This window comes from Oratosquilla oratoria, chromosome 6 (assembly GCF_046742065.1).
Source record: "Oratosquilla oratoria isolate Oo_2021 chromosome 6, ASM4674206v1, whole genome shotgun sequence".
In the NCBI taxonomy this organism is placed as follows: domain Eukaryota; kingdom Metazoa; phylum Arthropoda; class Malacostraca; order Stomatopoda; family Squillidae; genus Oratosquilla; species Oratosquilla oratoria.
Genome location: NC_134782.1, coordinates 78,985,430 through 79,007,258, shown reverse-complemented (window position 1 = coordinate 79,007,258; position 21,829 = coordinate 78,985,430). Strand labels below are relative to the sequence as shown.

The 21,829-nt window shown below is 36.3% G+C and overlaps 1 protein-coding gene across 3 annotated transcripts in view; it reads right to left on the bottom strand.

Annotated features, from left to right (window-relative positions):
* Positions 1–406: 406 nt before the first annotated feature.
* Ccz1 (vacuolar fusion protein CCZ1) overlaps positions 407–21,829 on the bottom strand; it is a 154,646-nt gene continuing 133,223 nt past the window's right edge. For all 3 annotated transcript variants that reach the window (XM_076187384.1, XM_076187385.1, XM_076187383.1), the window contains one exon: positions 407–5,503. In XM_076187384.1, the coding sequence (XP_076043499.1) occupies positions 5,448–5,503 (56 nt within the window). In that variant the 3' untranslated portion in view covers positions 407–5,447. The remainder of the gene's footprint in view (positions 5,504–21,829) is intronic.

Here is a 21,829-nt window from a genome sequence, read left to right as displayed (position 1 = left end):
ATACATATTGAACAGGGCTGCTCAGTTGTGTAGGCTGCTTCTGAGTTATGTTATTCCAATAGTCCTAGCACTGGATCTACACTTCCTGCCACATGGGTTGACTAAGGGCTTCTTGCGATCATCTCCTGCTCCCACTGTCACACAGCAACAATGGAGGACTTTTGGTTGAAAGTTGGAAGAATGAATTTATAGTTATGTAGTATATAAGAAGTTTAAAAGCGACTGAGTATACTGTCTCAGTTGCTGCCTCACTCTTGGCAATTCCCAGATGGTCCTAGGGAGGAAACACTGACTGCAAGATCTTGATTCAACATTCACAGCAGGCACTAAGTACCTGTCTAATAAAAACCTTACCTCCTCATACAGTTACTTATTAGTCAAGGAAATTTCAAATTAAAATATCCAATAGATTTGAATCAAATTCTTTGGCATATATATTACAAAATCCATTTGTTCCTAAATCAACAATGTACTTCTTACTCCTACATCAATTAGATCACAATAAAGTGGTCAGGCTAAACCATTAGCTGGACAAACATCAAATCTCCCTATCTCAAACCTGAACATTGTCATTAAAGAAATATCCCACATTCCAGAATACCCAATATAATACCAGTAACCAGGTATAAACAATTTCTAACAATCAATAGGAAACCATGGGTAAAAGCCACCAAAGTAAGCAAAATTTGGCAACAGATTTGGTTGATGCACTTGGAGAGCACCAGAACAAGTTGTCATAGCTGCACCCTCAACAAGAAACTATGACTGCCTTACACAAACAGATGATAGGTATGCATACATGTTACACTTAAGGATTAACACTAAATGGTTTAAAATTTTAATATAAGTTACATATTCAAAAAAAATTGTGGAAGTTTGGAGTTCCAGGAAAAAAAAGTGGTGGAGAGTTGATGATAGCAAATACAGTGTTTAGGAAGAAAGTCAAGCATAAGTACACATGGGAGAGGGTGGTGGATGGAAGGGTGGTAGATAGAGCATTAATAGACTATATAGTGGTAACCTTGAGTATAGTAGGAAGAATTAAGGATGTACATGTTCTATGGGGAGAGAGTAGGGGAATATCAGATCATTTTTTGGTGGAAGATAAGTTGAGAGTGGAGGATAGATGGAGAAAGAGGAAAAGGACAGATGGTAGGGAGGTACTTAGAATAAACTGTTTAAATGAGAAAGAAAAGGAGTACAAGAAGCTGAAAGTGAGTGGGAGGGAGTGAAGGATAGAGTAGTGTGGAGTTCCAGGAAAAAAATAGTGGTGGAGAGTTGATGGCAATGTGTCTAAAGAGTTGATGATAGCAAATACAGTGTTTAAGGAAAAAAGTCAAGCATGAATACACATGGGAGAGGGTGGTGGATGGAAGGGTGGTAGATAAAGCATTAATGGACTATATAGTGGTAACCTGGAGTATGGTAGGAAGAGTTAAGGATGTACATGTTCTAAGGGGAGAGAGTAGGGGAATATCAGATCATTTTTTGGTGGAAGGTAAGTTGAGAGTGGAGGATAGATGGAGAATGAGGAAAAGGACAGATGGTAGGGAGGTACTTAGAGTAAACTATTTAAATGAGAAAGAAAAGGAATACAAGAAGCTGAAAGTGGAGTGGGAGGGAGTGAAGGATAGAGTAGAACTAGGAGTGGAGGAGGAGTGGAGGAGGACTGGAGGAAATAGGAGGAAGGGTAGCGAGTGGTGGGATGAGAAAGCAAAGAAGATTGTAGAAGAGAAGAAGCGAGCTTTCACAGATTGGTTAAAAATAGGACGAGGGAATCATATGGGAGGTACAAAGAAAAGAGAAGTAGAGCATAAGATACAGGAGGCAAAGAGGAGACTGATGTGAATTGGGGTAAGAGTATGACAGAATTTTTTGAAAGTAATAAAAAAATGTTTTCGAATGAAATTAAGATAGGAAGAAGAGGTGAACCAAATACAGAAGAAAAGGTAGAAGTGCAGATAGAGATATGATAATGGAGGAGAAGGCAGTAAGAGGAAGATGGGCAGAATATCTTAGGGAGTTGCTAAATGTGAAGGAGAATAGGGAGGGAAAGGTAATTGCAGTGGGAAGCAATACGAAAATGAGAGTGATGAGTGAGAAAAATGGAGGAGAAATAAAGAGGAAGTGAAGGAAGTTGTTATGATGATGAGACCAGGTAAGGCACCTGAAATGGATGGATGAAAAAAGGAGATGCAGGGATGGTGGACTGGCTGGTGAGGTTATTTATTATTTGTAGAGAAGGTAGACTGCCAGAGGACTGGAGGAGTGCCTGTATAGTTCCATTTTAGAAGGGAAAAGTAAACAAGTGTGAGTGTAGTAGTTTCTGAGGGATCAGCTTGTTAAGTGTAGTTGGGAAGGCTTATGGGAGGGTTTTGATTGGGAGGGTTTTGATTGAGAGGATTTGGAGAGGAACAGAGGGAGTAATTGGTGAGGAACTGTGGACTTAGGACAGGTGGGGATTGCATAGATCAGATTATTGTGGTAAAACATATGTGAGAAAGATTTAGAAAAAGGTAAGGATGTTTTTTGGGGCTTTTATGGATTTGGAAAAGGCTTATGACAGGGTAGACAGGAAGGCACTGTGAGAGGTATTGCAGATATATGGGATAGGAGGAAAGCTGTTAAGAGCAGTCAAGAGTTTTTATGAGAGTAGTAGAGCTTGTGTTAGGATTGGAAATGGAGAGAGTGGTTTGAGGTAAAGGTGTGACTTCATCAGGGATGTGTTATGTCACCCTGGCTGTTCAATTCATACATAGATGGGGTGGTGTGACAGGTAAATGTAAGGGTACTGGGTCAGGGATTGGAAATGTTCAAAGAAAACGGAGAAAAGTAGAAGATAAGCCAATTATTGCTAGTTGATGACACTGCACTTGTAGCAGGATCAGAGGAGAGATTGGGGAAGTTAATGATGGAATTTGGGAAGGTGTGCGAAAGAGGGAAGTTGAAGATAAATGTGGGTAAGAGTAAGGTGATGATATGTACAAGGGGAGAAAGTGGCAGCAGATTAGAAGTGAGTATTAAGGGAAAGAGACTGGAAGTGGATAGTTTTAGATACTTGGATGTAAATGTGGTGGGAAAGGGAGTGGAGGTGGAGGTAGAATGTAGATTGAGAGAAGCAAGTAAATGCCTTGGGAATTAAAAAATTTAATGAGAAATAGACATTTGGGAATGAATACTAACAGGAGATTTGTATGAAGGAGTGATTGTGCCAACAGCACTGTATGGGGCAGAAACATGGAACATAAGAGAGGAAGAGAGGAGTTTGAATGTGTTTGAGATGAGGTGCCTACGAAGTATGATAGGGGTTACTAGGCTGGGTAGAGTAAGAAATGAGGAGGTGAGGAGGAGAACAGGGGTGGAAAGGGAGTTGGGAGATAGGGTTGATGAAAGAATACAGACGCTCCTCAACTTACGTTTTAGTTACGTTCCGAATGGCTGAACGTAAGTTGAAAATGAACGTAAGTTGTTACTGTACTATACATCGGTAAATTCTATTACCGTATCTTATAAAACACCCCTAAATCATTAATTAAACACATAACATTGTAAAATAATAACATTAATTTCAAATAGATTAAATTCAAGCAACATAAATTGAGATGGTGGAGGAGGAGACAAGGCATGTTCAGTTTGTCGTCTGCGCAATGTAAACAATGGACGCAGCGTCGTGCGCAAGTATCGTTTGAACTACGGAGAGCGCAGTAAACTAAAAAATTCACTCAAAAATTATTTTTTTTTACATTTTTTTTTTACCGTCAGTTCAAACGTAAAATCGAAAAAACATAAAACGAATGAACGTAAGTAGAGGAGCGTCTGTATTGGGATGGTTTGGATGCATGAAAAGAATGAGTGAGGAAAGACAAGTAAAAGAGGTGTGGAAGCCAGAGGTAGGAGTGAACATAAGGGGTTGACCTTGGATGAGATGGATGGATGGGGTGAAAGGGGCATTGGGAAAGAGGGGAATGTCTGTTGAGGAAGGATGAGAGAGGACAGAAGATCGGGGTGAATGAAGAATGGTTGTGTATGGATGATGCTGTGATGCATGAGGGGGTGGGGGATAGGGGGTGAGGGAGTATGTGTAAGAAATAAACTGATGCAGCCTACAGGGAGATTTCTCCCCATCTCCTTTTATGCATGAGGGGACAGACTGGGGGGGGGGTGTCACCGGTTTAATGAAGTGGCCTTGTTGTGGATGTGCTGTGTCTTGTGACACTGCTTCTGACCCGGGTAATGGGCAAGATGCAGGAATGACCCATCATCCAGAAGGTGCCAAGATAAGAGGGAGGGAAGAAGCTGGAGGGGAGTGGACTATGTTCGGGATGGAATGGGTGGTAGTAGTTTTTATGCCTTTGTTTTTTGGCTATCTCCCTTGTAAGGGGGAAAAAGCCTTTGGTATATGTATGTTAAAAGCTGGGCAGTTCTCAAAATTGAATATACATACTCTGAATGGTGAACAATCATTTGTTCTCAACATCCATATACAAATCCTAATAAACTTTTTTGTACACAAACTTTTTTCTATGAACATATACATGAATCACAAAAAAGTATTACAACATATGACCATTGTTTTTGCCTTCAGACAAATCCGGAATGTTAATATCATGAATGATGAAACCAAAACTCAGAAAATAAAAACCCTTACAACAATAATTATCATAACACTTGCAATTAATAAAACTGCACTATTTCACAGAATAATGATTCACAGAGATTGTATCATCCTTAAATGGCAGTATTTTTTCCATGCACACTTAACTTCACAAAGCAATGGTAACTAGCAAACCTAAAACAGGATAAGGTATGGGAATTTCATGTCACATTTAACAATCAATGATAATACATAGTTCCCTTTGCTAGAAATCTAAAATCAGAATATATCCAAGATTTGTAACAAAAATCTTTAAAATACAGGAAATTCCAGATTTCAGAATTAATTTGTAGTTTTCTGGTAGACTATACTTTCATAAGATATTTTCATCCCAAATATTGCGTAGTTCTGAATTTATGAGATTCTCAACAGAGAGCTATCTCTATGCATTTTTCCTATGGCAAATGTTCCAGACATAAAATCAAAATTATGCATGATTGTGGCATATAATGATGGAGAAACAGAAGGAAAAAAGAAAATAAATAACAGCGCACAAACTACATAGTGTAAATACATACATCTGTGATTTCATATCAGTTCAGCTAATACTGTAATGTCCTTCCTCCACATGACACTGACTGATTTTATAACTTAAAATTTGACAACAAAAATGTCAATTACACACATGAGCAAAGAGGAGTAAAAAAAAAAGGGGGGTGGGGTTAACTGCAAAATCTGATGAGTTCTTAATCAAGAACTATATAAATTGCATCAACTTTAATAATAGCATACAAGTTGATCATTATCAATACCTAACAACATATGATCAAACAAAATTTTCTTGCTCATATACTTATTCAACCATGAAGATATTGCTGAAGTGATTTGCACACATTCGATTGACCTCATCTGTAAGAAAGAAAAAATTTAATCAATTAAATAACAAAAAAAGTTCAAAACTACACACAAGAGACAAAGCTTGGAAGAGATGGAGAAAAGACAGGAAACCTAGAAAGGGGCAATTATACGTTAATCAAAGGAATATGTAAAAATATGCAGGAAAGAAAAAGGTAACTATGAGAAAGACATGCAAACAGGAAACTAAAAAATAAAGGAAATAGTGAAGCTATGCCAAGGGAATACAGAATACACAGAAAATTCCAAAATGGCTGAAGTCATGTACAAACACTTCAAGTCTGTTTTCACTTAGAAAAAATACAACATTGGGATGAAGGGAGAAAAGTGAAATCACCCCCTCATGAAGGAAACAATAGTAACACGGAAAGAAATAATGGACCAAATAATGCACCTTGTTGTCAGGAAATCACACGGCCCAGATGGTAGCAAATTGGAAATTAAAAGAATGTAAAGAAGAACTAGCAGACAAAATATACAAGATAAGTTTCTCACTGAAAGAAGGAAAAATGCCAGAAGACAGGAAAAATGCTGATATTGTACCAATCTATAAAGGAGGAAATAAGGAAGACCCAACAAATTACAGACCAGTTTCCCTTTCAAGCACAGTAGCTAAAATCTGTGAAAGTTATAAAAAGTAGATGGGTTAAAAACAGGGTAGCGGAGTTGGATGGTATAAGGTCCGACTCCGACTCCAACTCCTAGAATTCCTAGGATTCCTGACTCCTTAACTCCTTGACCCCTATGTGGAAATCTATTCTGCAGATACATACACCAGCCTCCCACACCTATTCAGCAAGCATTTTATAAATATTTTTCATGTATATTATTTTTCATATGAAACATTCACTTGCATGATAAATATACTCACATATACACTCACCCAGCTTTATATATATATATAGGCACACAAGCATGTATGTGTGTATAAACATATATATATTTAATATATAATGGTATTATTTATGCTCATGATCATCTACCAGCTTATGAGCACTTTCAAATCTGTCATGGCAGAGTTGCCACTTCAAGCTATATATTTTCTTTTTCCATTGTGCCCCCCCCCAAAAAAAAAAAAAAAAAAAAAAAAAAAAATCATGTTATTTCATTTGTCCATTCTCATAAACCTTCTATCACAATATTAGGAAAAAATGTGACAAATCATGATGAGGAAAGGTTAATGGAGGATGCCCTACCTAGTACTTACTGCAGAATTAATTTCACCATGTTATAAAAAAAAAACAGGAATCAGTTCAGGAAAGAGAGAGACAACCTTCCCCTGTGCACACTGTTCATAGCTGCTGTTGTCCTCCCCTTTTCAGTCATCACCAAATGCTGTGACATATGCTCTAATGTCATTCCTATCTGGCCTCTGAGACTGGTCAAAGTTGATCTCAGGGCATTATCCCAGCATGACATAGCTCCTACAAAACAGTAAACCACACAAAAACACTTCCATTGACTTTTACATACATGAAGACGTATGTGCATAGTGCATACATAGTGGATATTTACTATTGTCTACACTGTCATGTATGTGTGTACATGATGGAGTTCTAGATGTTAACATAATTTGAATTAGACTGTCAACACAGGTAAAATGGCTAGTTTAAATTATTTAAAAATAAAAATCATCTCTCACTTGACAGTTGACAAATTATTCAGGAATTTGAATTGATAATTATATTTATTGAATATTTATTAAAAAATAGAAATACATTCCACTGGCTATAACTTCCATGGTATAGAATGAATGAAACATTAATACAAACTAGATTCTGGAAACTTCTATAAATGGTATATATCCTGTAACTGGATGGTTATTAAATTTTCTCAACACAAAACATATCAAATTTTTTAGAATTTTTAAACTTGGAATAATGAGACCTACTGCTTTCTATTTGCACAAAAGCAACAAATTATTTCATAGTGCACATCTATAGACAGTATTTTACAGCTATTGGACTTAAGGAGTCAGAGTTGGATAAAAAATTCCGACTCCGACTTCTACTACTCTTAGAAATCCAACTCCGACTCCCAGCCAAAACCTCCAACTCTCCGACTCCGCAACCCTGGTTAAAACATCTGGAGGATAACAATACATTGAATCTGAGACAATTCAAATTTAGACAGGGAAGATCATGTACCACTAATTTGATCTGTTTTTACTCCAGACCATTAGATATGAGGCACGACATGGCAGAAGGGTATTAAGCGCCAACTTCATTATTCATCAGAAAACGAGGTTAAAGTCTAGGAATGTTTCGGAAAGGGTTAACAGCTGTACAATAGAGCTAAAGTTATATACACCAAATGAAAGCCCTGAAACATGCCTATAACATCTATTAAAGGAGAGGAAACCACAAATCATCTTCTGTTAAAAAAAAAAAAAAAAATTAGAGGTACGTAATTTTTTAGTCTGTATTCACCCATGTTGAATGATTTGTCTTGGTATATTGCACTTTTCACACAATCTTGAGGTAACAATAATTTTCACTGTCTTTATACACACATCTCCCCTCCCTCCTCCCCCACCCCTCAATGCCTTAAGACTCGTACTCCAAAGATCAAACCATATATATTATATCATATATGATCTGATCTTTGGGTAATGTGATCTTACACACACACACACACACACACACACACACGTACGTTAGATGGACAGCGAGGATTGACGTTCTGAAGAAAGAGTGAAATTCTCGTGGATCTCAACGGAAAGGAAATACCTATTGTATTTACAGGGGGGTATTGCTCGTGGTGTAGTGGGAAAGTGAGGAAAAAGGAGAAGGGGAGGGATTACTGAAGGAAATGGAAGGAAATGAGGAAGGGGAGGACTTGGTCCAAGAGGCCAGACGGCTTGTAAACAAACGACGAACCGATGATTTGGATTTTGATGATGGGACTAACAAAAATGTAGATTAGAAACATAGATAAAAGCAGTTCAATGGAAGGTGAGGATAATAATTTCCAAGGATTTAATGAGGGGGCGGCGGATGCCAACCTCCCCCGACTGGCAAAACTGGAGGAAAAACTGGAACAAATGACCAAACATTGGGAGGTTAGGTTCGGTAAAATGTCAAAAATTGCTGAAAGGGTTGAAAGATTGGAAGACCTAGAGAAGGCAAACAAGAACTTAACTGATGAAATAGAAGAACTAAAATGACAGTCAAGAGAAGTAAAAGAGGAGAATGAAGAATTAAAAAGGAACAATAATGACAATAAAGAAACAATAGCAAAAGAGGCACAGGGGTGGAGGAAGATACAGGAAAATAGTAAAGTTGCATTTACTGATATAATTAAACAGCAAATGAAAGAACAAACTGAAGACTCAGTTATCAAAGTGATGAGACAGAAGGAGAATATTGTAAGAGACTTAGCAGATAAAAAGAAATGTATAATTATATTAGGAATGGAAGAAAAACATAACCCAGATAGAACCTCAAGAATCAAGGAGGAAAATGAAAAAGTAAGTAGATTACTAGAATTAGTTCAAGAAGAGGAACCTGAAATAATGAAACAAATTGAAGAAAAGTTTAAACTTGCAAAGTATAGTACAGATAAGACCAGACCAATTAAGATTAAATTCAGATCACAACAACAGCAGAGAATATCTTGGCAAAAACAGGGAAGTTAGCAGAAAGTGAACAATATAAAAAGGTATGGATAAAAAGAGAAATGAATAAAGAGGAAAGAGAGGAAGAAAAGAGGAAAGAGAGGAAGAAAAAATGAAAAGGAAAGCTAAAGAAAAAACAAGACCAGAACAAAGTCAGAAAAACAAGAATTCTACTGGAGAGTAGTGAATATGAAATTGAAGAAATGGACTATAACAGAGAGAAACAAAAAAGAAACAGAGAATACAATGGAAATAACAGAAAGTTAAGAGTATCCTACACAAATATAGATGGAATAACAGGACTGAATGAACTGAACGAGTATCTGAAGGAAAAAGATCCGGACATAATGGGAATTGTTGAGACAAAATTAAAAGGTCCACTACCACCCAACAGCATAGGACACAATGCATATAATTATTGGATTAGAAACAGAGAGACAAAGCAAGGGGGTGGAGTTATGTTCCTGACTAAGGATATAAACGTGACGAGTGTCACATATGGAAAGAACAGAGTAGAGATGATTATGATAGAAATAGAAGACAGAGATAAGAGCAGAAAGTTTGTAATAAACTACGTGCCCCCAAAAACAGCCTCGTGGGAAGAGAGTGCACATAAACGTGTGTTAGAAGACACAAGAATAACACTAAACAAGATAATGGAAGATGGAGGAAGAATAGTTATGATGGGCGACTTTAATTGCAAAGAAATATGCTGGGAAGAGATGACTGTAAAGGGTGGAGACGACTCATGGGGAAATGTTCTACTCGAGATGATTATTGACCACACAATGACACAATGGATTCAAGAGAACACTAGGCATAGAAATGAAGAAGAACCATCAAGACTAGACCTAATAATCACATCAGAACCTGAAATAGTGGAAAAGATAGAATACCAGGCACCAATAAGTAAAAGTGACCACATATTGATAGAACTAGAACTAAATGAGAAAAAAATACATGAAAAGAAATGAACAATATAGAAAAGGAAGATTGATGTATGAAAAAACAAACTTTGATAAAATAAGAGAATTCTTTCAAAAAGAAAACTGGGAGGGAATAAACAAAGAAGAAACAACAGTGGAAGAGAAATGGAATATTTTGACAAAAATTTATAAAAAAAAAAAAAAAAAAAGGAGTGGAAAAGTATGTCCCAAGACAAAAACAAGAAAAAGAATATGTAAAATGCTGGTACAACAAAAGTTGTAGGGAGTTAAGACAAAAGAGACAAAGCTTGGACCAGATGGAAAAAATACAAAAGGCCTGAAAAATGGAAAATATATACTTGTTATAGAAATTAATATGTACAAACGTGCAGAGAGGAAAAGAGGAAATATGAAAAAGATGCCATAGAAAAATGTAAAGATCAACCAAAACTATTTTACAGATTTGTAAACAATAAACTGAAAAACAAACAAGATTTGGAGAAATTAAGACAAGGAGGAGTTGAATACACAGAGGAAATTGAAATGGCAGAAATTATGAACAAGCATTTTAAATCAGTGTTTACAAGGGAGAACATACAACCTGAAGAGATCGAATGGAAAGAGAAATTCCCCCCTATGAAAGAAATAGAAGTAACAAAGAATGAAATATTGAAACACTTGAGTAATCTTGATGTCAGAAAATTGCATGGACCAGATGAAATAGCAAACTGGATTTTGAAAGAATGCAGGAACGAACTGGCAGACAAAATACATAGCATAATAAACAGTTCCTTGAAAGAAGGAAAAGTTCCAGAAGATTGGAAAAAAGCAAATATAGTACCTATATATAAAGGGGGAAATAAAGAAGACCCTAACAACTATAGACCAGTCTCGCTAACAAGTACAATAGCAAAAATTTGTGAAAGAATTGTCAAAAGTAGATGGGTAAAATATTTAGGGAAAAAAAAAAAAAAAAAAGTGCTAAATCCAAGGCAATTTGGATTTAGACAAGGACGATCATGCATCACCAATTTAATATGTTTCTATTCAAGGCTAATAGATATAATACAAGAGAGAAATGGATGGGCTGATTGTGCATTTCTAGACCTAAAAAAAGCTTTTGACAAAGTACCACATAAGAAGTTGCTTAAGAAATTAGAAACTGAAGGAGGAATACAGGGCAAACTGCTTAATTGGATGGAAGACTTTTTGCAAGAAGGAAAAATGAGAGTAGTGATAAGAGACAAACACTCAAAATGGGATGAAGTAATAAGCGGTGTTCCACAAGGAACAGTTCTGGCACCAATAATGTTTGCTATATATATTAATGATATGGATGAAGGAATTGAAAGCTATATGAGCTTCTTTGCAGATGATGCAAAACTATTGAAAAAAGTGAACATGGAAGAAGATTGTGAATCACTACAGAGTGATCTAAATAAAGTACAGGAATGGAGTAGGAAGTGGGAGATGGAGTTCAATACAAAAAAGTGTAGTATAATGGAATTTGGAAAAAGCAAAAACAGAATAACTGGAGCATATAAATTGGGAGAAGGAATAAAAAGAGTAGAAAATGAGAAGGACCTGGGAGTCATTGTTATGAATAATATGTCACCTGAGAAACATATAAATAAGATTTTTGGAGAAACTTATAATTTAATAAGAACAATCAAAGTTGCATTTACATACCTGGATGAAGAAATGGTGAAGAAAATTCTGATCACCCTGATAAGACCAAGATTGGAATATGCAGCAACGATATGGTCACCAAGTACAAAAAAATGTATAAAAAAAACTTGAAAGAATACAAAGAGCAATTACAAAATTGGCACCAACACTCAAAACTATCATATGAAGAGAGACTAGCAAAACTTGAACTACAGACACTAGAGCAAAGAAGAGAGGAGATTTGATAGCTATTTACAGAATCATGAAAGGCATAGAAATTACTGATAGAGAGAATCTGATAAAATGGGATAGAAATACAAGAGGACACGGAAAGAAAATAAAAAAAGACAGCTATAGAAGAGATCTGAAAAAGAACACCTTTCCTCACAGAGTAATAGACAGTTGGAACAAGTTAGATGAGAAAGTGGTATGTGCAAAAACAATACATGAATTTAAAAATAGTTTAGACAAAATGAGATATGAAGACGGGACACCACAAGCATAGCTCCCCTTCCCGTACAATACAACTAGGTAAATACTTGGTAAATACACACACACACACACACACACACACACACACACAAACACGAGTCAAAGTGACAGTGAAGATTGGAACTCCGGAAAAGAAGAGCAATTTTCATGGATCTCAACAATAAGGGAGTACCTGTGTTGTATTCATAGAGAAGGGGAAAGCTTGTGGTATAGTGAGAAGGTGAAGAAAAAGGAGAAGGGGAGGGATTATTGAGGAAAATGGAAGAAAATAAGGAAGGGGACGAACAGGCCCCAGATGTCAGAAGAAATGTCAACAAAAGATGTGCAGATGACAGAGGTGAAGTCAAATTAGTAAAAATGTAAAAATTAGAACTATAGATAAGAGCAGTGCAATAGAGAATGGAGATAATTATTTCTATGGATTTAATGAGGGAGATGACAACCTCCCCCGATTCATGGGAGGATAGGTTCAGTTAGATTCATGGGAGGTTAGGTTCAGTCAACTTGCACTGATTACACAAAGAGTTGATAAATTGGAAGAACTAAAGAATAACCACAACCTGAAGAAATAGAAGAAATAAAAAGACTGTTAAAAGAAGTAAAGGATGAGAATGAGGAATTAAAGAGGAATAATAAAGAGAATAGAGAGTCCATAGAAAAGAGGTAAGTGGTTGGAAAAAGGTTCAGGAAATAGCAAAATTTAATTTAGAGATATAGTGAAACAACAGATGAAGGAACACACTAATGACACAGTTATTAAAGTGATGAGAGAGGAGAATATCGTAAGAGACTTAGCAGATAAATAGACATGTATAATTATGTTAGGAACAGAAGAGAAACATAATCCAAATAGGACTACAAGAGTAAGAGAGGAGAAAGAAAGAGTGAAGGTACTAAAAATATTTCAAGGTGAACAGGAAATGGGGAATGAAATTGAAGAAATATATAGACTTGGAAAATACAGTATAGACAAGACCAGACTAATTAAGGTTAAATTCAGGTCACAAATGCCAGCAGAGAATGTCTTATCAAAAACAAGAAAACTAGCAGAAAGTGATCAGTATAAACAGGTATGGATAAAAAGATTAATAAAGAGGAGAGGAAGAGAAAACAAAAAGAATCAAAGCTAGGGGAAAAATGAGAACAGAACAGAGTCAAAGAGAAATTCTATTGGAGAGTAGTGTATATGAAAGTGAGGAAATAGTTCATAGGAGAGAAAAACAGAAACAGAAAACAGGATGGAGGTAACAGAAAATTAAAAGTGTCATTCACAAATATAAATGGGATTAATAAAAAGCTTGAATGAACTGAATGATTACTTGATGGAAAAGGAACCAGACACAATGGGAATTGTGGAGACAAAATTGAAAGGTCCATTACCATCCAACAGTGTAGGACATGGTGTATATCATTATTGGATTAGAAACAGAGAAGTAAAACAAGGTGGTGGAGTAATGTTCCTGACTAAGAAGGATATAAATGTGAGGAATGTTACATATAGAAAGAATAGAGTGGAAATGATTATGATGGAAATAAAGGACAGTGACAAGAAGAGCAGGAAGTTTGTGGTAAATTATGTGCCTCCTAAAATGGCTTCATGGGAAGAGAGAGAACACAAGAATATGTTAGAAGACACAAGGATAACACTAAATAAGATAACGGAAGATGGAGGAAGAATACTTATAATGGGTGACTTTAATTGTAAAGAAATCTGCTGGGAAGAGATGACAGTGAAGGGTGGAGATGACCGATGGGGAAATGTACTACTTGATATGATTATAGAACAATGACACAATGGATACAAGAGAATACTAGGTATAGAAATGAGGAAGAGCCATCGAGACTAGACCTAATAATCACATCAAAACCTGAAATAGTGGACAAGATTGAATATAAGACACCACTAAGTAAAAGTGACATACTAGAACTGGAACTAAATGAAGAAGGGGATAGAAAAAAAAAAGAGAGAGAAAAACGAACATAGAAAGGGAAGAATGATGCATGGATTTTTTTTTTTTTTTTTTTTTTTTTATAAAATGAGAAATTAAAAAGACTGGGAAAGGATATACAAAGAGGAAACAACAGTAAAAGAGAAATGGAAAATTTTGACAAAAATTTAAAAAGGTAAAATGTTGGTACAACAAAAGATGTAGAGAGTTAAAAGATAAAAGGGATAAAGCTTGGATAAAATGGAGGAAAGACAAAAGATCCGAAAAAGGGGAAATATATACTGGTTATAGAAACCAATATGTACAAGTGCGTAGAGAAGAATAGAGAAAGTATGAAAAGAATGCCATAGAAAAATGTAAAGATCAACCAAAACTATTTTATAGATTTGTAAACAACAAACTGAAAAACAAACAAGAATTAGAGAAACTACAACAAGGAGGAATAGAACATACAGAGGAAATAGAAATGGCAGAAATTATGAACAAGCATTTTAAATCAGTGTTTATAAGGGAGAACATAAAACTTAGAGATGACAAGTGGGAGGGAAAAGTCCCCCTTATGAAAGAGATAGAAGTAACAAAGAATGAAATAATGAATCACTTGAGTAATCTTGATGTCAGAAAATCGCATGTTTCAGATGAAATGGCAAACTGGATTTTAAGAGAATGCAGGTACGAACAGACAAAATACATAGTCTGATAAGCAGTTCATTGAAGGAAGGAAAAGTTCCAGAAGATTGGAAAAGAGCAAATATAGTACCAATATATAAGGGGGGAAACAAAGAAGACCCTACAAACTATAGACCAGTCTCTCTTACAAGTACAGTAGCTAAAATTTGTGAAAACAATATACTAAATCCGAGGCAGTTTGGATTTAGACAAGGAAGATCATGCCTTACAAACTTAATGTGTTTCTATTCAAGACTAATAGATATAATACAAGAGATGAATGGGCTGATTGTGCATTTCTAGACCTGAAAAAAACTTCTGATAAGGTGCCACACAAGAAATTGCTAAAGAAATTAAAATCTGCAGGAGGATTACAGGGAAAACTACTGAAGTGGATGGAAGACTTCTTGCATGAAAGGAAAATGAGAGTGGTGATAAAAGACAAACATTCCAATTGGGATGAGGTGATTAGTGGAGTTCCACAAGGAACAGTACTGGCACCAATAATGTTTGCTATATATACTAATGATATGGATGAAGGAATTGAAAGTTATATGAGCTTCTACGCATCTGATGCAAAAATGTTAAACAAAGTGAACACTGAAGAAGATTGTGAGTCGCTGCAGAGTTCTCAACAAAGTATGGGAATGGAGTAGGAAATGGGAGATAGGATTCAATATTTAAATGTAGTAGTATAATGGAATTTGGAAGAAAAAATAAATAAATAGTGGGATCATATAAACTGGGAGAGGAAGAAATAAAAAAGTGGAAATTGAGAAGGACCTGGGAGTTATTATTATGAATAACATGTCCCCTGAGAAACATAAACAAAATTTTTGGAGAAAATTGTAATTTAATAAGAACAATCAAAGTGGCATTTACATACCTGGACGAAGAAATGGTGAAGAAGATACTAGTCACTTTGATAAGACCAAAATTGGAGTATGCAGTGACGACGTGGTCACTAAGTACAAAAAAAATGTATAACAAAACTTGAAGTACAAAGACCAATTACGAAATTGGCACCAACACTCAGAACTATCATATGAGGAGAGGCTGGCAAAACTTGAGCTACAGACATTGGAGCAAAGAAGTGAGAGAGGAGACTTGATAACTATAGAATCATGAAAGGCATGGAAATTATTGATAGAGAGGATCTAATAAAATGGGATGGTAGAGATACAAAAGGACATGGAAAGAAAATAAAAAAAGGACAATTATAGAAGAGACCTGAAAAAGAACAGCTTTCCCCACAGGATAATAGACATTTGGAACAAATTAGATGAAAATGTGGCATGTGCAAAAACAATACACGAATTTAAAAACAGACTAGACAAAATGAGAAATGGAGACGGGACACCACGAGCATAGCTTCCCTTCCTGTAAAATACAACTACCATATTTTCCGGCTTATAATGCGCACCCATGCACTTCGTTATCTCAGTACACAGATAGCGCGCACCGACGTATAACGCGCATGCCCGAGCGCATTTGTCTATAACGCAGTTTTACCTCTGTATTATATCATGTGAACGAGGTTACATGGAGAAGTATTTTTCATTGGCTAGAGCCACCGCTGGGAAATCTGTTGATTTGTCACTAAATTAAGTGTCAGTTTAGGCATCAATCAGGACACAACTAAGAAAAAGTCGGAACTACAACCACTCCTCGTTTAACGACCTACTCGGTTAGCGACGACGCGGAGTTACGACGGGCTTTATGACAGACCAATATTCGTTTAACGTCAATCTCCCGAAGTTACGACGTCGTGTACGATAATTAAGTTGGCCGAGGCAAATTTGTATGTTATAAATGAACTTGTATGGTGGATATTAGCTGTGAGGTAAAGTGTTCTGAAGCTTAGGTCTACATTACCATCCTGCAAGCTGCAAAAACTACCTGGGGTACAGTATATACTGGTATTGGTAAATTTTTAGTTTCAACCATGAGAGCAATATAGCAATAGAAAATTAATTATTAATTTTGTAAATTATAATGCATCAACGCAATATACAATATTGTGAGCGGAAATAAAAAAAAGTGCGAAAACAGATTTCGTAAGTAACGAAGTCATGTCGGACGAATGGTACAGCATGTTTGTTATGATAGATGCCGATGTCGAAGAAATGAAAGGATGATAAATTCGTCTAACCTAAACTAAACTAACCTAACCCGTGTTTAATAAATCATCACCTGCAAATTAAATGTCATCCGGCTCGTCCTCGTTGTCGTCGTCGTGAGAGACGTTGGCGGGCTTTTCAACCACTCTCTCAGCTTGCGGGGAATACAAAGTTATTGCAGCTTGAAGGAATGCATGTATCTCCGCACAATACCATTCCTTCAAGAAAATATACCTGGCGAGGTAGTCGGAAGTACCGAAGCCGTCAATTGACAGACGAAAAGATGGCGTCCCGATCCTATGCTACTGACTACTATGCTACTGCTACTATGCTTGTTCTTTACTTCCATTTCCGCCCACAAAATTGCATATTACGTTGATACATTTTAATATACAAAATTAATAATTAGTTTTCTATTGTTATATTGCGCCCATGGTCGAAACTAAAAAAATACCCCGGTATTTAATATGGAATGTCAGCATACGCGGATTTGGTCATATACGGTAATTTCAGGAACCTAACCATGGTAAATAAACAGTAAATAAAGCTTTAATGTACTGTATAAAAGAGGGAAAATAAACGAAAATAAAGATACATGTATTGCTGGACATTGTACATACATTACATGTACGTATATGTATTCACTTTCGCTTAACGACCAATTCGGTTAACGACGGCGACGCTGGTCCCAATTGTCGCCGTTAAACGAGGAGTGGTTGTACATGTATATGACTCATGTTGTGCGTTGGTCCCTTATTACTTTGTAGCTTAAATAGTATTTTGGAAATATGACCTAAAACAAAATATTGAAAGTAAAATATACAGAAAAATCTCGGGATTTTTACAGAAAATGTTCATTTTATATCTTGAGGAAATATTTCGTCTTTACAATTTTTTTTATTTAATACTGAAACAAACTACAGACTGTTTCGTTTTAGCTTTGAACCTGCAATGACTGGTGAAATAGGACAGTCTCTCATCGAGGTGATGTTTAGTTAATATAACTCCCGAAAGAGGGTGTTGTAGTCAGGTGTTTGACACGAGTTTGTGAACGGCCGCAACGGAATTTGTACCATACCTAAAGTGAAGCAACAGAGCCAACATAAAAATTTAAACAAAGATGCTGTGAACATGGATAAATATCATGAATAATGATCATGTTTCATGGTGTTTAGGCCTATTTAAACATGAAAAATAAGATTCGATAGATACCTACCTATACCAAATATTCATATACGGTAGCCCATGCTGGCGTATTCTTTCATGTCACCATGGCTGTTCTTCTTGTTCTCACGGAACGTCACGGAGAAGTGTGCCTCCCGACTTTGTGACGCCCAACATCGTCACGTTGTTGTGAAAAACATTACACACACAGCCGCAGAATTTTTATCGTAGGCCGTAGATAATGTGCACCGCCGGATAACGCGCACTCCCCATTTTTAGGCCCTTCCAACGGAAAAAAGTCGCGCACTATACGCCGGAAAATACGGTAGGTAAACACACACTGTTCTGCCTGTGAGCAACCCCTACCCACATGCACAGACTCGGTCAAAGCACAACGTGCAGGATGAACGCTCTGAGCTGCTAGCTATTCACAAGCGAACGATTGGAAATATTATGCATAGAGGATTAGAAATGGATAGAGAACAAGATATATAAATATAATGAGAAATAGAGATATAAATGACATTTTGGATGAATTAATAGAGCTCAAAAGTGAATACAAAATAATGTACAAAGAAGTATCCATGCTAAGGAAAGCCAATAAAGAGAATAACGACACAGATGAGTTAAAAAAGGAATTAAATAAATTAAAGGGAGAAAATGAAAGGTTAAAAAGTGAAGACAAACAGAAATGAGGCATTAAAAAAGGAAATAATAAAAATGCAAAAAGTGACTGAAAAGGTGGAAGAAAAAATCAAAGAAAATGACTTACAGGAAATAAAGCAGTGGAAAATTGAACAGGAATGTCAAAAAGTATTCCTTAAAGAAATAATGGAGCAACAAGTCAAAGAAAATACCAAGGAAACGATGGTCCAAATAATTAAAGAAAAAGGTAACTTAGAGACAGTGTATAAAAAAGATGCATTGTAATCTATGGCATTAAAGAGAAGCATGATGTACCTGGATATCAGGACAGCACAACAAGACGTCTCGTGTTGCCAACCAGCGATGTTGCCACCAACCCGACACATATTTTAAGAACCACCAATTTGGAAGTAGTGTGGCAGACAAGCAGGACGATAAAAGACATCACGAAGACGAAAATACACAACAACCAAACACTGGGCACCAAAGCCTGTGTTTATCATATTCCGTATGGGGTTACCGTATCTAGAAGGAATTTCACATGTTTTGGTACATACCCTTTATTTTATGTCCCCATTGTTTACTGGTAGTAACTAGTAGGTAAATATTTTGATTTCTGAACCTAAAGAAAAGGTAAGAGTTCTTCCTAGCCTTTCTTGTCATGTCTGGATTTCAACCTAACAAGATTATTACTTGTGTATAGGTCGACCCCTAGGTTTTGGGTTAAAAAAAATTCCTTAAGATTACCTGGCCTTAGAAAAAACAGACATAATGGGAATAGTGGAAACTAAATTTATGTATACTTTACCACCCAACACTGTGGGACAAGGTTTATACAATTGCTGGATAAAGAATAGGAAGGATATACAGGGTGGCGGAGTTTTAATTTTGACTAATAAAGATTTAGATGTAACAAAATAACTGAAGGAAAACATAATGTAGGATCGATTATGATACAAGTTGAAAGCAAACATATGAAGAGTAGAAAATTTGTAGTGGTGTATGTGCCCCCCAAAACACAATCCTGGACAGAAAGTGATCATTACAAATTATTAGAAGATACAAAATATGAATTAACTAATATACTGAAAGACTGAGGAAATACAGTAATTATGGGTGACTTTAATTCAAAAGAAATATGTTGGGAAGAAATGACAGTGAAGGTGGGAGAGGAACTCTGGGGCAATGTCTTGCTTGACATGACCATCGAATACACAATGACCCAGTGGATTAGGGAAAATAGTAGATATAGAGGTAGTGAAGAACCTTCAAAGCTGGACTTACTTATGACAGAGCCTGAGATTGTCGATAAAATTTATTACAAAACTCCGATAGGAAAGAGTGACCATGTACTAATAGAATTGGAGTTGAAAGACCAAATGGATCAAAGCAAAAATGATCAACATAGAATAGGAAGACTAATGTACAACAAAACAAATTTTGAGAAACTCAAAATATTCTTTCGCAATGAGAACTGGGAACAATTCCTAAATGAAGAAACAGGGATGGAATAGAAATGGAATATACTAAAAGAAATTTATAATGAGGGAGTAAATAAATATGTACAACAAAAGTTGTAGTGAAGCTAAGGATAATAGAGACAAAGCTTGGAAGAAATGGAAAAGAGACAAGAAAACAAGCAAATGTACATCAAACTAAGAAATGAGTATGTAAAAATACACAGAGACGAAAAGAGAAACTATGAAAAAAAGATAATAGATAAATGCAAGGAAGAACACAAACTATTTTACAGGTAATGGCAAACTCAAGGAAAAACAAGAATTAGAAAAACTGCGCCAAGGTAAAAATTAATATACAGAAGAACTAGAAATGGCTGAAATCATGAACAACCATTTCAAATCAGTATTCAGAATAGAAAACTCACCTAACTCTGAGGAAATAGAGAGATATCCCCCTCAATGAAAGAAATAATTGTAACACAGAAGGAAATCAGCGACCAAATTAAAACCCTTGATGTCAGAAAATCACATGGTCTGAACGGAATTGCAAATTGGATACTGAAAGACTGCACGGAAGAATTAACAGACAAAATATACAATATAATTAAATTCTCACTTAAAGAAGGAAAAGTGCCACACGACTGGAAGAAGGCAAACATTGTACCAATTTATATGGGAGGAAACAAAGAAGACCCATCAAACTACAGACTGGTCTCCCTGACAAGCACAGTAGCAAAAATTTGTGAAAAAGTCATCAAAAATAGATGAGTGCATTTGGAAGAAAAAACTATATTGAATCCAAATCAACTTGGATTCAGACAAGGAAGATCATGTACAATAAACTTGATCTGCTTCTACTCAAGATTAATAGACATAATACAAGAGAGAGATGGGTGGGCAGACTGTGCCTTTCTGGACCTACAAAAGGCATTTGATAAGGTACCACACGGGAAACTAATAAGGAAGATAGAGTCAATAGGTGGCATCAGAGGAAAATTATTGGAATGGATGAAAGACTTCCTCACTGGGAGGAAAATGAGAGTAGTAATTAGAGACAAATTCTCAAACTGGGAAGAAGTGATAAATGGTGTCCCGCAGGGATCAGTACTGGCCCTGATCATGTTTGCCATATACGTAAATGACATGGATGAAGAAGTAGTGTTACATGAATTTCTTTGCAGATGACGCAAAAATACTAAAGTAAAAATGGAGGAAGACTGCAACTCATTACAACAAGACTTGGACAAGATCTAGAAATGGACTCAAAAGTGAGAAAAGAAATTCAATATCAAGAAATGTAGTTGATGTACATACATATACCAAGGCTTTTTCCCCCTTACAAGGGAGGTAGCCAAAAAGGGAAAGGCATAAAATCATTTCCACCCATTCCATCCCTGAATACACTCCACACCCCTCCCACCCTCCCTCTTATCTGAGCACCTTCTGGATGACAGGTCATCCCTGCACCTTGTCCACTGCCCTGGGTCAGAAGCAGTGTCGCAAGACACAGCACATCCACAGCAAGGCCGCTTCATTAAATCGGCGACCCCCCCTCTCCGTCCCCCCATGAATAAAAGGAGAGGACGGGGAGAAATCCCTTCGGGCTGCATC